At 39.5% G+C, this 13,708-nt stretch overlaps 1 protein-coding gene across 1 annotated transcript; it reads right to left on the bottom strand.

The window, feature by feature from the left end:
* Window positions 1-5,239: 5,239 nt before the first annotated feature.
* On the bottom strand, window positions 5,240-10,151 carry LOC308378599 (ADP-ribosyl cyclase/cyclic ADP-ribose hydrolase 1; the record flags this gene model as incomplete). The annotated part of the gene is made up of 9 exons (XM_080855537.1): window positions 5,240-5,336; window positions 5,445-5,531; window positions 5,934-6,026; window positions 7,831-7,904; window positions 7,978-8,060; window positions 8,219-8,357; window positions 8,847-8,973; window positions 9,922-10,045; window positions 10,142-10,151. 9 exons carry the CDS (start codon window positions 10,149-10,151, stop codon window positions 5,240-5,242), a joined length of 834 nt encoding a protein of 277 aa, XP_080711663.1.
* Window positions 10,152-13,708: the final 3,557 nt, after the last annotated feature.

Consider the following 13,708-nt stretch of genomic DNA (forward strand, 5'->3'; position numbering starts at 1 on the left):
GGATTCATTCATTTTTAGCTACAGTGAATCTGTCCTTTGAAGCCCCCCCCCCCACCCCCCCCAATATCTCAGTAAATATAGCCTGTAAATTCAAATGAATAAATTGGATTGAATATTTATCTTTGTACATCTTCGTTTGACTTCGATAGCCAGTTTGAGGGGAAAGCTGATCTTTTCCTTCGCAAATGGCAGATGAACATCATCCCTAAGCTAATGAAGGTTGCTGCGTTGGAGTTGTCTGAGGATCTGGAAAATCCTTCAACCACCAGGAACAACAGTGATGGTATGTTGGTTCGCATTCAGAAAGATAGGGGGGAAAATGCACTTATAACTTTTATGCAATGGATAATAACTGAAGCCAGTTTAATTGTTCAAGATGACTTAAAGTGCATATGACACCTCAATACTATTTTTTTTAATAAATACAACGAAGTTGGTATTTCACAATCGATATATATATGTTGAGGAAAAATATACATATTTGACTTAAAATCATCATTTGAATGCAGCGCCACTGAGCTACCGACTTCCCAAGCGACTCACTTCCACCCTGCGTTAAAAAACTTAAATTACATAAACGGAGGTACTCTGTTGCACTTGGTCGCCATTTTTCCTGACAGAAAACACATTTTCTCAGGGAGCCACCGGCTATTTCTTAAGGATCAGTTGTAAATATGCCTTCACGGTGTGTTGCAGCATATTGCTCGAACGTCAGTTCCCATTCTTTTAGCCTTTTCAAATTTCCAAAAGACGAGGAAGTACGCGAGAAGTGGGTGCAGAATGTGTGTCGCACAAGAGTGCCTTCTCCAGCAAGCTTGAAATGACAACTAAAGTAATTTGCTGTGAAGTAATGCTGGGAGCATTGCTCTCAATCCATTAAATAGGGAATGTATTTCACGTATGTGTAGAATCTATTTAGAATGGCTGACCTAACAAACAACAGCTGTGAAAGAGCTAAGAGACTGGAGGCAAACAGTACATCTGCCTCAATGAGGGGGGCGTTATACTTATTAGCAGCGAGGCTAGCTAGCTACTATGTCATCACTGTCAGAACTCGGCTCTTCTGCTGGCTCGTCTTTCAGATACGGCTCAATGCTCACAATCACCTTTACAAACTGATCCGGATCGAAGTCTTCCTCAATCTCATCTCTGCTTGAGTCTGTTGCAGAAAATTGCTCAAAATTGCTGAATTCTTCACCCTCCACCCTCCATCGCTAGTTGTGTGGCGTGGGAACGAATGAAGTCTACCGCCAGGTGACCCTGTGATGTCAGTGGCGGTAGACTTCATTCGTTCCCACACCACACAGCTATCGATGGAGGGTGAAGAATTCAGCAATTTTGAGCAATTTTCTGCCACAGACTTCAGGTTTCAGGTAAGCCGGCACTGCTTGCCGAAGAGCGTTGCGAAAACCACACTTTGAAATCTTGTACAAACTTAATTTTTCAATCATCGGGTTTACACATGACTTCAAAGTACTATGTTTTATGTATAGTCTTGATAATTATATGCCGTTTACCTTTTTTTTTTAGGTGTCATATGCACTTTAACCTTGTGTAATGGTAGATATCTAATTTGGATTCTAATATTTTCATGTAGACATGCTTTGCTTCAAAGCACTTCAGATGCTCACACACCTTCTTCCACCAATGCCATCAGGACGAGGGGCTGGATGGAGTCGCTGCAGTGTTAAATCAGCCATTTCCTACCTCATGGACTTTGTGCAAGTATGTTTGTGTCTTATGACTTATTGGTTGCATCACTGAACCTCCTGATGTTGTGTTGTGGTCTCCTCCCCATGCTGGTTTAATAATGTAGTAATTCAAACGTTTTGTGTTACAGCCTAGAACGAGCATTTCATCATTGCTTGAGAATCCTGATTCATCGAGAGGCCACCAGCCTAGCATTGTGTGCATTGGACACCCAAGCGGAGCTGCCCAGCAGTATCTGATCGTCGCAAGAAGTGACAAGATTGCTATGCCACTTGGAGATGAAGGGCTGATGTATTGGGCCTTATTGAAAAAAACATTTACATTTGCAGTCGAGTTGGAAATGATATTAGAAGATATCAAGAGTCTGTGGATTTTTGTTTAGTTTTTTTTAACTTTTTTTCTTTCATTTCCAATTCAGTTAAATTTGTTTTTGTTTGTTTCAGAACCAGTTGCTGTATCCTGTTAGTTATTTTTTTTATATATACAGAATAAAAATACAGGTAATGGGAAATTGTAGTTGTTCTTGTTCAGCTTAGTCTTGTTCAAACACAATTCATTTAGGCCCCTTTTCCGACTGGCCAAAAACTGGTTTAAACCATTTAAAATTAAAATAATTATGGTGTTATTAGGTGAGTATAGTTTTTTTATTAAGTTGAAAGTGCTTTAAATATTCATTTTTTTTAACTTGTTTTTAAAGATTAATCAAATTATTGTTGTATACTATTATATTACATCTCATAAAAAATTATATACAGGATTTTTAAACAAATAATGCCATTAAAACCAACTAATAACAGCACATTTCTGTAAATGTACGCATTATTACTCGTATAACAATGTTAATCTACCATCTTCATGGGTAATTTAATTTAACAGCACATTTCTGTAATTATGAGACCAATAAATGGATTTAGTGTGTGAACAAGTGATAGAGAGAGGCATATTCTCAAAGGCTGAAAGATCAGGTAAGTGACTATACACTAAAAATTATAATAAACGGTAATTTTCTGGCAGCTGGGGCGCCAGAAAAATACCGTAAAATAACATTAAATTACAACAATTTCACATTTTAAAACAATTAAATGACCTAGAAAAATGGAAAATAAATGTTGTATTACGAATAATGTTCGTAATACAACGTTTATTTACCATTTTTCTAGGTCATGTAATTGTTTTAAAATGTGAAAATGTTATTTAATGTTAAAAAACCTGAAAATAAGGGAAAATCTTGGTAAAATTACAACTAAAAACTGTATTTTAATTACGGGAAATAACTGTATTTTTACGGTACAGTAATTTTCTGTTATTTCACAGTATTTTTCTGGCACCCCAGCTGCCAGAAAAAAAAAAAAAACGTTTTTTTACGATTTTTTTTTTTACAGTGTGTCATTGATCATCCTTTTAACATTTAACAATGTAACAACTTTTATCCACTGCATACATCTTTTTTAGTTTTTTTTGTTTAGTTTCTTTCCCCACCACTCATGTAAGTTGAATATGGGCTTTGCTGAGGTGGCTAGGCAACCATCAGATAGCCAGGCCAGGAACCGCAGCATCCATTCATCCATCCATTTAAGTTTTTAAAGACCTGCAGTTTGATGCGTTGTACAAAAAGAGAAGCGGTAAACTTGGCTAGTTTTGCTTGTAAATCATTTTTATTTTCTGTTTTATTATGAACGTTTTAATTTTTAAAGGGGATTTTTCTTATGGGGGGGGATGTGACGGCCACTGGGCCTTTTCTGTGTGAATGCTTATTGCTTGCTCCTGCAGCGCTGGTATTCAGGTGTGCAGGTGGGCGGGGCTGCGGGGATCCGCTGAGGAGCTACACCGGCGCAGAGGGGAGAGGTGGCCTTTATGAGCGCGGATACCGTGATCTGCAGTTGGGAGTTAAGAACGATCCGAATGACTGTACCGCTGTCCGTTTTGTTGAATAAATACCGCCGTTCTACAACAAAACCCGCTTGCCTCTATCTCCCTTATTGTTTTGGCACCCTAGGCCTTAACACCACATCAAACCCAACAATTCCTCATACTACTACCACTACTACTACTACTACTACTAACAACAACAACAATAACAACAACAACAACAACAAAAATAATAATAATAATACAATACTACTGCTACAACTATGAATACTACTACTAATAATAATATCATCATAATCACCACATAATCCTCATCACAATCATTGTTGTACTTGAAGTTGTTACTGGTGTTTACAGTCACCAATTGCAAGCACGCATGCAATAAAATCTTCTATTGTAATGACAATCTGTAAATCTATTCAGAATATCTAGCGCAAGTCAGTGCAATGTCAAAGTCACATAGGATCTGTAGTGGCACTCTTCAAAATCTAAACCAAATAAATCCAAATTGCTTGTGCTCCACAAAGGGGAACCTACACCACCTTGCCACAAATGTTTTTCTAGCTTACATGTTACTTGTAAACCATTGCATTAGTATGTAAAATGTTGTAAGTCTAAGATCAAAGGGCAGTTTAAATGGTCATTATTACCTGGTAAGGCTTATCTCTTTCAAATGCGTTTCGCATCTGTTCATGATTGTTAACTTTAGATTGCCTTTAATACCAAAATAAGTCCCAAGGGCAACAGCTAGAATAACTGCACCTATGGCTATTACCCCGGTGACGATCTTGATGGTCTTGGAAACCATTATGGAATCCTGTATTAAGAAACAAGCAGACCGTTTCTGAAAATTCTCTTCCCTCTTCCCCTGATAACAAATATAAGAGATTACTCGAGAAGGGACAAAGGTTGGCCTCTTGTTGGATTTGATATTAACGAGAGAATTGTGACCCTGGAGTACAAGCTGTCTAAGTACAGTGTGTTATCTGCTGAAACAAGGTCGGTTTTGGTCAGAAGATAACTGGCTTATAGATCAGTTAACCAAAATGACAGTAGAACTATTATATTTTAGATTATTTATTATTTAGAGATGGTGCATATATTTTTATTGCTTAGAATTTCCCCCAGTGTTATAAGGCATGCAATGAAAACAATTTACAACAGCATATTTCTTTATTTAATAACCTAGTTTCAACAGCTTGCCAATTCATAATCAATGTGATGTTTCATTAAAGGCTTGTTTGTTTAAAAAATAATCACAACAACACATGCAAATTGACCTAATGCAAGTAAATTAACTGTGTGTTTATGTGTGCATTTCTGTTTGTGCACTATGCATAAAAACATAGACACAATCTCTACAATTACAGGCGAAGCACCCCAGATATATCTGTCAATGCCTAAGACGGACTTTTAAACTGATATCCACACAGCATAAACATATCCTAAACCAGTGCTTTCCCTTGCATTCTCAATACGTGATTCAAGCCTAATATTTTTTCAATGTTTCAATACAAGTCAAGTTAATGCAGGTCTTCTGAGTCAAGGAATCTATAAACAAATATCCTCAATCGATCAATTCATTTATGTATCATTAATTATACCCTACTTATGTGCAGCTATGACATGTATTTGTTATTATTTTCATTGCTCATGAATATTACAGAACTGGCCTCTTCCTGTTCAAGAGGCAGGCTGAACAGGTGAGGCAGGAGTATTGTTTGGGGTTCTTCATACATTGGAGAATCGTTAGAGTCCTGGAAAGTGAATAAACAGATTTGGATCAGTGATCTGGCTATTTCTCTCCACCACAATACTAAGAGGCAAACCACCTCATTCCATGTTTAAGAAAACCATAAACTAACAGTTCATTGTCTGTACAGGTCCAATGGAAGCCTCTGGTGTGGAGGATTTTGATCAGATCCACAATGGATCCCTGTGTACAAGACTCTCTGGTGGAAAAGAAAAACCATTAGTCTGCTTAATTAATCAGTGCTGCCCAAAACCTTCACCATTCATAGAAGATAAAAAATTGCCCCAGACACATAACAAGTCCAATGGATGTGAAAAGCTACAGAACATGCCAATCAACCTATTTCCCCTGTTCATTGATAAGGACTTAAAATAGTCCAGTTCCATGCCACTGTTTGCTTGGTGTTGTCAGTAACACAGCGTCACTAAATTACGTTTCCCTGAGTCCCTTCACCACAGTGTCTTACATGTATGGTCCCGTATCCCTGAGTCCCTGCACCCCAGAGTCTGACATGTATAGTCCCCTATCCCTCAGTCCCTGCACCCCAGAGTCTGACATGTATGATTTCGTATCCCTGAGTCCCTGCACCCCATAGTCTTACATGCATGGTCCCTCCAGGTTGGTCACCACCTTGATGTTCACATGAGTCACCATTCTGGGGTTTAGACTGTCGAGTTCCACACCCCCAAACATGCTGAGAGGCAAGAGGAAAGATTAAATGTTATAAGCTCATACGTTTGTGAAGTCTACACAAGAGGGAAGATTTATGTTATAAGTTCACATGTTTGTAGAGTCTACACAAGAGGAAAGATTATATGTATTAAGCTCATAAGTTTGTTAAGTCACACAAGAGGAAAGATTATATGTTATAAACTCATACGTTTGTAAAGTCTACACAAGAGGAAAGATTATATGTTATAATCTCATACGTTTGTTAAGTCTATACAAGAGGAAAGATTATATGTTATAAGCTCATATGTTAAAGTCTACACAATATGGAAAGAATAACACCAACTAACTGTAGCCGTGGGCCAGTTATTTTAATTTGGTGCCTTCTCCCTCTCCAGTTGCACAGTTACAGTGATGCCGTGTTGTTGTTGTGCGTAACAACTGCTTTGCAATGTTACCGTAGCAGTGAGGATTTGTTCTCAAGAAGCGAGCAGCCATAGTGGTCGTAGCCCACTTCAACAGTGTTAGACCCTCGCAGCAACACAGGGGTGCTAGTTGCTATTCTCTTTTTTTAGATGTGTTTTGATGCATTGGTGCCAATCATGGATGGTTTTCTTTATTGTGTTTGTTTATGTTCCTCTAGCCTATTGACATTGACGTATAAGTGTAATTTATTTAATGTGAGCCGTAGGCTGAAGTGGATTTATTTTGTTTCTTTTTACTTTACTTCCAGTCCATGTGTCTCCCTCCCCCCTCCACAACAGCCTCGGTGCTGATAAGGCCCATTAGGAATTTACCCTGGATAGCCGGTTTCTGTAGTTTTCTCACTCTAGTAGCCTACAGAGATTGGAGTGTGCATGAAGTTTGAACTCTTAATTGCCTGGTCACATTTCAGCTGAGTGTCTTGGATATTGTAGTGCATTATCCCTGAATTTAAACATGTGTTATTTATTGTGCACAAGACCACTTGTGTTATAGAGACCTGGCCTGACATCAGTTCTCCTAGTGGCCCACTGCCGAGGTTCCCCAGTCCCCATATTGCAGGGGTGGGCAATTCATTTCCCCAAGGGCCACATGAGATAGCGGGACTGTTGTGGAGGGGCGGACCAGTAGGCTGAATTCAATTCTGCCCACCTTCTGACTTCAAGTTTCAATGACTTTCAGTTACCTTCAATGAACGGACTTCTTGCGGAATGATATTAAAGATAATAATAATAATAATTGTCAGACTGCGACACACTACACACGTGAATACATGGAGGCGACACAGGACACACACACACGCACACACGCAGGCCTGAGGTCGTTTTGTGAATTTAGCTACTGCATTTATCCCATCCCAGACTGTCCTTCCTCCAGGACCCCAGCAGGTTTTTTCTGTTGGGGTTCTGAGTGGAGAAAACCCCTTGTGAACACGGGGAGAACATGCATTTTCCACACAGAAAGGCCTGGGAGATAACCCAGAAGCACAAAACCTGTTGCCAATGACAGCAGTCATACATTTTTTGCAGCAGTGAATATGTACAGGTATTTAAGTTTGATTCCTAATTTACCATTGACCTCCGAAGGCTGGTCAGGGACAGCCAAGGGGCCCTAAATGGCCCTGGGGCCGCACTTTTCCCAGGTCTTCCATATTGTGTCTATGTATTTTTGTATCTGGTGACCTACCAACTCCACTCTGGTGTACAATTTCTTAATAAAGACTCTTTTTATACTTTCATCAGACAACTGTGGCAATAGTGTTATTGAGTTCCCCTTGCTCCGATATAATGAGGGGTGGCGTAGTCGACTGTACCCAAGAGGGCGCTACATAACCTATCCGGAATTACCTTTTCCTGTTGAATGCACCTTTGAGGGATCCATTGAGTATGACAGTGATGTTTCCACAAGCAGCTTCTGCAAACTGTTTAACAAAAAACAGACTTCCTTAGTTGGATATATTTTTAAATGGCACTAAATAATGCTTAAAATCTCACATTTTGTGATGCCTTTTTCCATAGAGAATAAACTGGATGGTTCACACATTCAGACCATTCAGGACAGGCACTGAAATTGAATCCTGAAAAACAACAACAAAAAGAAGATGTTTTTCCGGCACAGAGTTGAATAACCAAGGCATGCCTGAACACAACTAAAAATGTACCCAGGGATTAAACCGGGCCGCACCCAGATAAATGAAAAGATGTTTTTATGCCCACAGGGAGGTGTGGAATGTACCTCTATCTCTCGTCTCCATCCCACACCAGATGAGGTCATTGAACATGTAACCCACCAGAGTGTCCTCTAAGGTCCAGAAACGACGGGTTGCAGCCGAGTAGCTGTGTACCAGATCGTGCGTCTTACTCCAGAACAGCAGCTGGAGACACCCACAAACAAGAGAATGTGCTGGAATATCCACTAGACTCAACACGTGAATGTCACATTCATACAACTTCAAAAAAGATGTGGAAAAAATGAAGAATAGAAAATGAAGAATAGAAAATAATAAAACAAACTCAACATTAAAACAACTTGTACTGATGGAGTGAATTCTGCTCATAATTGCATCGTGCACATGACATCATAACAATTTCATGTGCTAACCACACTTTAAAAAGACTTATTTTGGGCTTTTTAGTTGTTGTTGCCTTTATTCAATAGTGCAGTGGGACAGGAAATGAGCGGGAGAAGAGGTGGTGAGTGGGCAGGAGAAATGACATCAGGCCGGATTCGAACCCATGTCCTCCATGGGCGTCAAGCCCGAATGTGGTTTGGGCTACTGCTTGCGACACAGTGCCCCCTGCTAACCACATATTTACCTTGTATTAGTCTGTAGGTTGACACTCCTATGGTGAGAGACAGTTACCTTGTCACAAGGCAGCGTTTGTGGAGTTGCTTGAAACATGCGTTTGTAGTCTTTTACACGTACACTACAGGGCGTTCTTCTCACCACTGCCTCCTCAAACTCTCTCCAGATTCCCTCACAGTCATATCTAAGAACAAATGTCAGACCAAACAATGTAGACAGGCTATGGGATACATGTGGTCAATATGAAAATCAGTTTCTATGTTTTTAGTGCCATCAGAAAAGTACAGGGAAAAGCAAAGTTATCTAAACCCAGGATCTTTACAGACATAGTCACAGACACCAGAGAGCCTCTATTAATTATCTGTTGGTTTCTATTTCCATCTGCAGAGGGCACAGTATAAATATTGGATGTCAGTCATGACTACCATTCAGATAATATCTCAGCTTGAGTTCTGTTATTATTGATGTATTTTGAGAGTGATAGATATAGATATTTTATACACACTACAGATCAAAATTTGGAATCACTCAGAAAATGTTGTAATGAATACTTCAGTTGATTTTAAACGTAATATCTTCATGACTGGATCTAACCAAACAGCAGTGGGGGGCCACAGTGGACAACTACAGGAAAATAAAAATGAGGACCTCCAGAAACATATTTGCCACAGGTCCTTAGCTGACAGCTATTAAATAGTACCCACAAACCCAAAGTCTTATCTTCAATGGCAAAGGGAGAATGCTGGCCTTCTGGGCACAATTTCAAAGAAAAAGCCATATCTGTGTCTGGTCAATGACATGAAAAGACTAAACGAAATCAGATACTGGGGGTAAGATGGTTGACAGAATGTTATGGACAGACAAATCTAAGAGGTAGGTGCTTAAATCACAGAGAGACTTTGTGAGGCGAAGAAGAAAATATGCTGGAGGGGATCTGGACACCATCTGTCAATCACTGTGAAGAAGTGTGATGGTCAGTGGGTTATTTGGTGCTAGTGACCATGCTTTTTGTTAATGATTTATTTTGGAGTAGTGTCTGCTATTTGGGGTAAGCGTATGAAGTATAAATACATATTCTTCCTCTTTTTAAAGAAAGGCCATGATCTTTTCACATTATCCTTACGTATCCTACCTGGAACTGGGACTGATTAAAGCAATGTAATTGTAGCACCGTCCAATGACAATGTGCTTCAAGTTGGGTGTGGTGCCCAACTCTGCATTCAGTTCCCCCAAGAGGATGAGTACAATGACTAGTCCTGAAAGACAGATACACATGAAGACTGAGAATATTAAATCGGAAATGCAGTCCCTGTATGAACATTAGAATCTTCAAATGTGAAGAGTAAACTCACCTAATGTCATAATGGGCTGATGGTTAAATTGTACGAGTGTTGTCTCCACTCAATGGTCCGACTCAGAATAGCAACCTCATGAAGTCTGAGCATATTAAATTGAAAATGCAGTTCCTGTATGAGTGTTTGTGTTTATGTATATGAGATAGATAGCTAGATAGATAGATACCGAGAGAGAGAGATAACATTATATTATCTATATTATGCTTAGTCAGTTTCCCCACATACCCACACTCTACACATACTGTAACATCAGGCAGATAGATGATCCCAGATCAGATTCTTAAAGTACATAAGTTGGCCCCTTTTAAAACAAATATAGCTACCACTTTACTCTTGAATGAACTTTATACAAAAATTATCATTACAACTGTATTTAGGGAATAATCCAGGTTCTTACCCTATAGAAATGTGTTGAAATCAGAAACATAGCTTCACCCATTCTTCCATGATGGCAGTTAGCAGTCATTCATAATTGTGAACATCTCAGCATGATGACAGAAATGGAAGCAATCTTGTCCATAGCTCCACCGATTGTTTCACCCTCTTGAAGCAGCCAATTAGATACTACCTTACTGCTGGCTAGGAATAGCACAGAGAGATAGAGAGAGAGAGAGACATACAAAGCATGTGCCACCATGCACACACCCAAAAATTCTCTCTCTCACATGCACAGACTCAAACAAAGAACGTCCTGTCACAAATTCCAGGTTCACATGATTCTAATTTGATGTAACCAAGTTACTAAGACATAAACTGAAGCGCTCCGTCTTGCTGGAGATGAGATGGCATTTTAGTGTTTTGTTTGAGCACTCTTACTTTTGATTAAAACAAAATGTTGAAGATACTCAGCTTGGAATCATTAACAATCATAGCTCAATCAATGTCAATTGTGAAGCCGAATGCCTCTGGGCACAGTTCTTAACAAGTTGTATTTGTGACTGTTGTAGACAAGATGACCAAATGAGTGAGCAGGTTGATATGATTATATGTTGACATAGAAAAGACCATCTACAACAGGTGGTAGGTCACATATGACTTTGGTCAATCCTTTTCAACCAAGTGAAGAGCTTTAATGTCATACTATGGGAGCAAGGACAAAATGGCTAAAGGAGAATGAAAGAGCACAGAGTTCTTCACACTGCGCTTATTTCCAGATTTAATCTAGTGCTGGGAGCTATCTGTTCCTCATCAGGTCCCAGATCAGTTTGTTGCATGCTTCTGCATTGATGTGAAGGAGGCATTGTCAGTATTCTCACAACAGGTATGATGTGTGTCAGATTGATTCAGAAAACCATACCCATTAGACATGAGGAATTCGTTCATATTTGCACATGATATTATACATATATATATATATATATATAAATGAATGAATCTATATAAAGAGGAAAATGAGAATAAATCTGGCCTCTGTTTCAAGACCCCATAATGTGAACATATAAAGAGAATAACTTCTACTGGTGAAAGAACATGCCCTCTACTGGTGAAAGAACAGAATGTATAACACAACTTGCTTACTTAATTTTCATACTTGAAGTAGCCCATGTAGTTGATTTCCTTATCATACATCAAAGTTTCATTGTTTGTATCAGATCTTTAGCCCAGTCTAAATGACCGCTGGATTAGGTGTGGATTCACTGAAGCAGACTGATTGTATTTACCACTGTAAGAACTCTTGCACTGTGACCCATAGAGCCCACTCACATTGTTAAAATATTAGATCATTTGAGAGAATAGTACAGTGTTTATTGCATCCTGCTTAAAATGGAAAGTGCAGAATTTCAATTCATTAATGAAACATGTGTCCCCATTATACCATACCGTATCATATCACTTGATTTGCTCTAAACATATTTTCTACTTTTCTACTCATTGATTTTAAACGGAAAACATGAAACAACCAGAAAACAGAAGCAACACAACATACATTATTATACCTTTACACCAGCTGTTCCTGTTAATTGTCTTGCATCTTAATTGATCTGAAATGGTCTACTTGGCTCATTGTGTTTCAAAAGACAATATGAAACAACCACTTAACAGAAGCAATAAAAAGTTATTCCTTTAGAGCAGAAATGTTGTTAACTGCTGACTAACTGCCAATATTACATTTAATCTAGGGGAATTAAACATATATATTTTCATGTACAGAAATTATATATTTATGCTACTTTATGAAGAAGGGGAATTCTATTAGATTATATACACACCAAACTTGTGCCATATTTGGTGCGAATGTAACCGGCAGAACTACGGTCCTGTTCCTCAGCAGCCACTGTAGATTCTGTCTTGCTCTGCCACGCCCCCAGGTAGCATGCAGTGGCTGGCATTCATAAGCACAAAATGCCACCAGTATATAACAGGCTTGCCAGGTAGATGGTAGCGATCTCTGGGCTACAACGTGTTTGTGGTTTGTCATTGCTGAAGGAGATTTGCCACTGCTGCTTTGTTTTGCCATAAATTTAGTGTCAGTTTTTGCTCTTTGTAGTTTTTGGTTTGTTTGCTTTTGTGTTTGGTTTGACCTAGGTGTGAGCTAGGTTTAGCGCACTACTTTTCTATTTTCGTTCATTATTCATCCCCTCTCCTCCCCGCCGTGCTAGAGCGATCACTGTTGTATTGGCTGCCCCAGTTTGGTCCCTATTAAATAAGCCTGTTGTGGTATATCTTACATTCCACTAGGGTCGCTACGATGGATATTAATGATACCTGAGGTAATGTACGTGAGTTGGATTGATGAAGATAAGTAAAGGATTGTTCTACACTACGTCTGCTCCGTTACTGGCTTCCACCCTAATAAACAACATATTGGCGACGAGGATATGGCACTACTCAGCCTTACACAACCTCTACCGTTCCTACAATCACCAGGTGAACCTACAATTACTTTTGATACCTGGCTGAGAAGTTTTGAGACGTACTTGATTGCACTGTCCGAGAAGGAATTGGCAGACAAAAGAAAGTGCGCGCTCTTGATTCACTGCATTGGTGTGGAAGCACAACGAATTTTCTACCATCTCGAAATGGGGACATCATACGAAGATGCTACTAAAGCCTTGAAGGCCTTCTTCATGCCCAAAGTTAACGTTGTGGCTGAAAGGAACAAGTTCCGTCGACGCAGCCAAAACGTTGGTGAGTCTGTTGTACAATATATTGCTGCCCTGCGCGAGCAAGCCTCTACCTGCGAGTTTGGATATGTGACAGATGACATGATTAGAGACCAACTAGTCGAGGAAACCAACAGTTCCAGAATACGAGAACGTTTGCTATTAGAATCTGGACTGACTTTACAAAAGGCTGTCACGCTTGCTAGCCAAATAGAAACTGTGCTTGCCGATGCAAAAGCGATGGCTAAGAATGATGATGGAGTTGTTGGGGCCTTCCATGGCACTTCTTTTTGCGGCGGAGGACAACGAAAGACCTCGCAGCATCATCGCAACGACTCCCGTTTCGAGCCAAAACAACATGAAACTACAAATCCTTCCGCAGGAAAGAAGTGCTACCGTTGTGGATCATCCAGTCACTTGGCAAACAGTTCTTCATGCCCTGCCAAGTCAGTTACCTGTA

This window comes from Sprattus sprattus, assembly GCF_963457725.1.
Source record: "Sprattus sprattus genome assembly, chromosome: 17".
Lineage (NCBI taxonomy): Eukaryota > Metazoa > Chordata > Actinopteri > Clupeiformes > Clupeidae > Sprattus > Sprattus sprattus.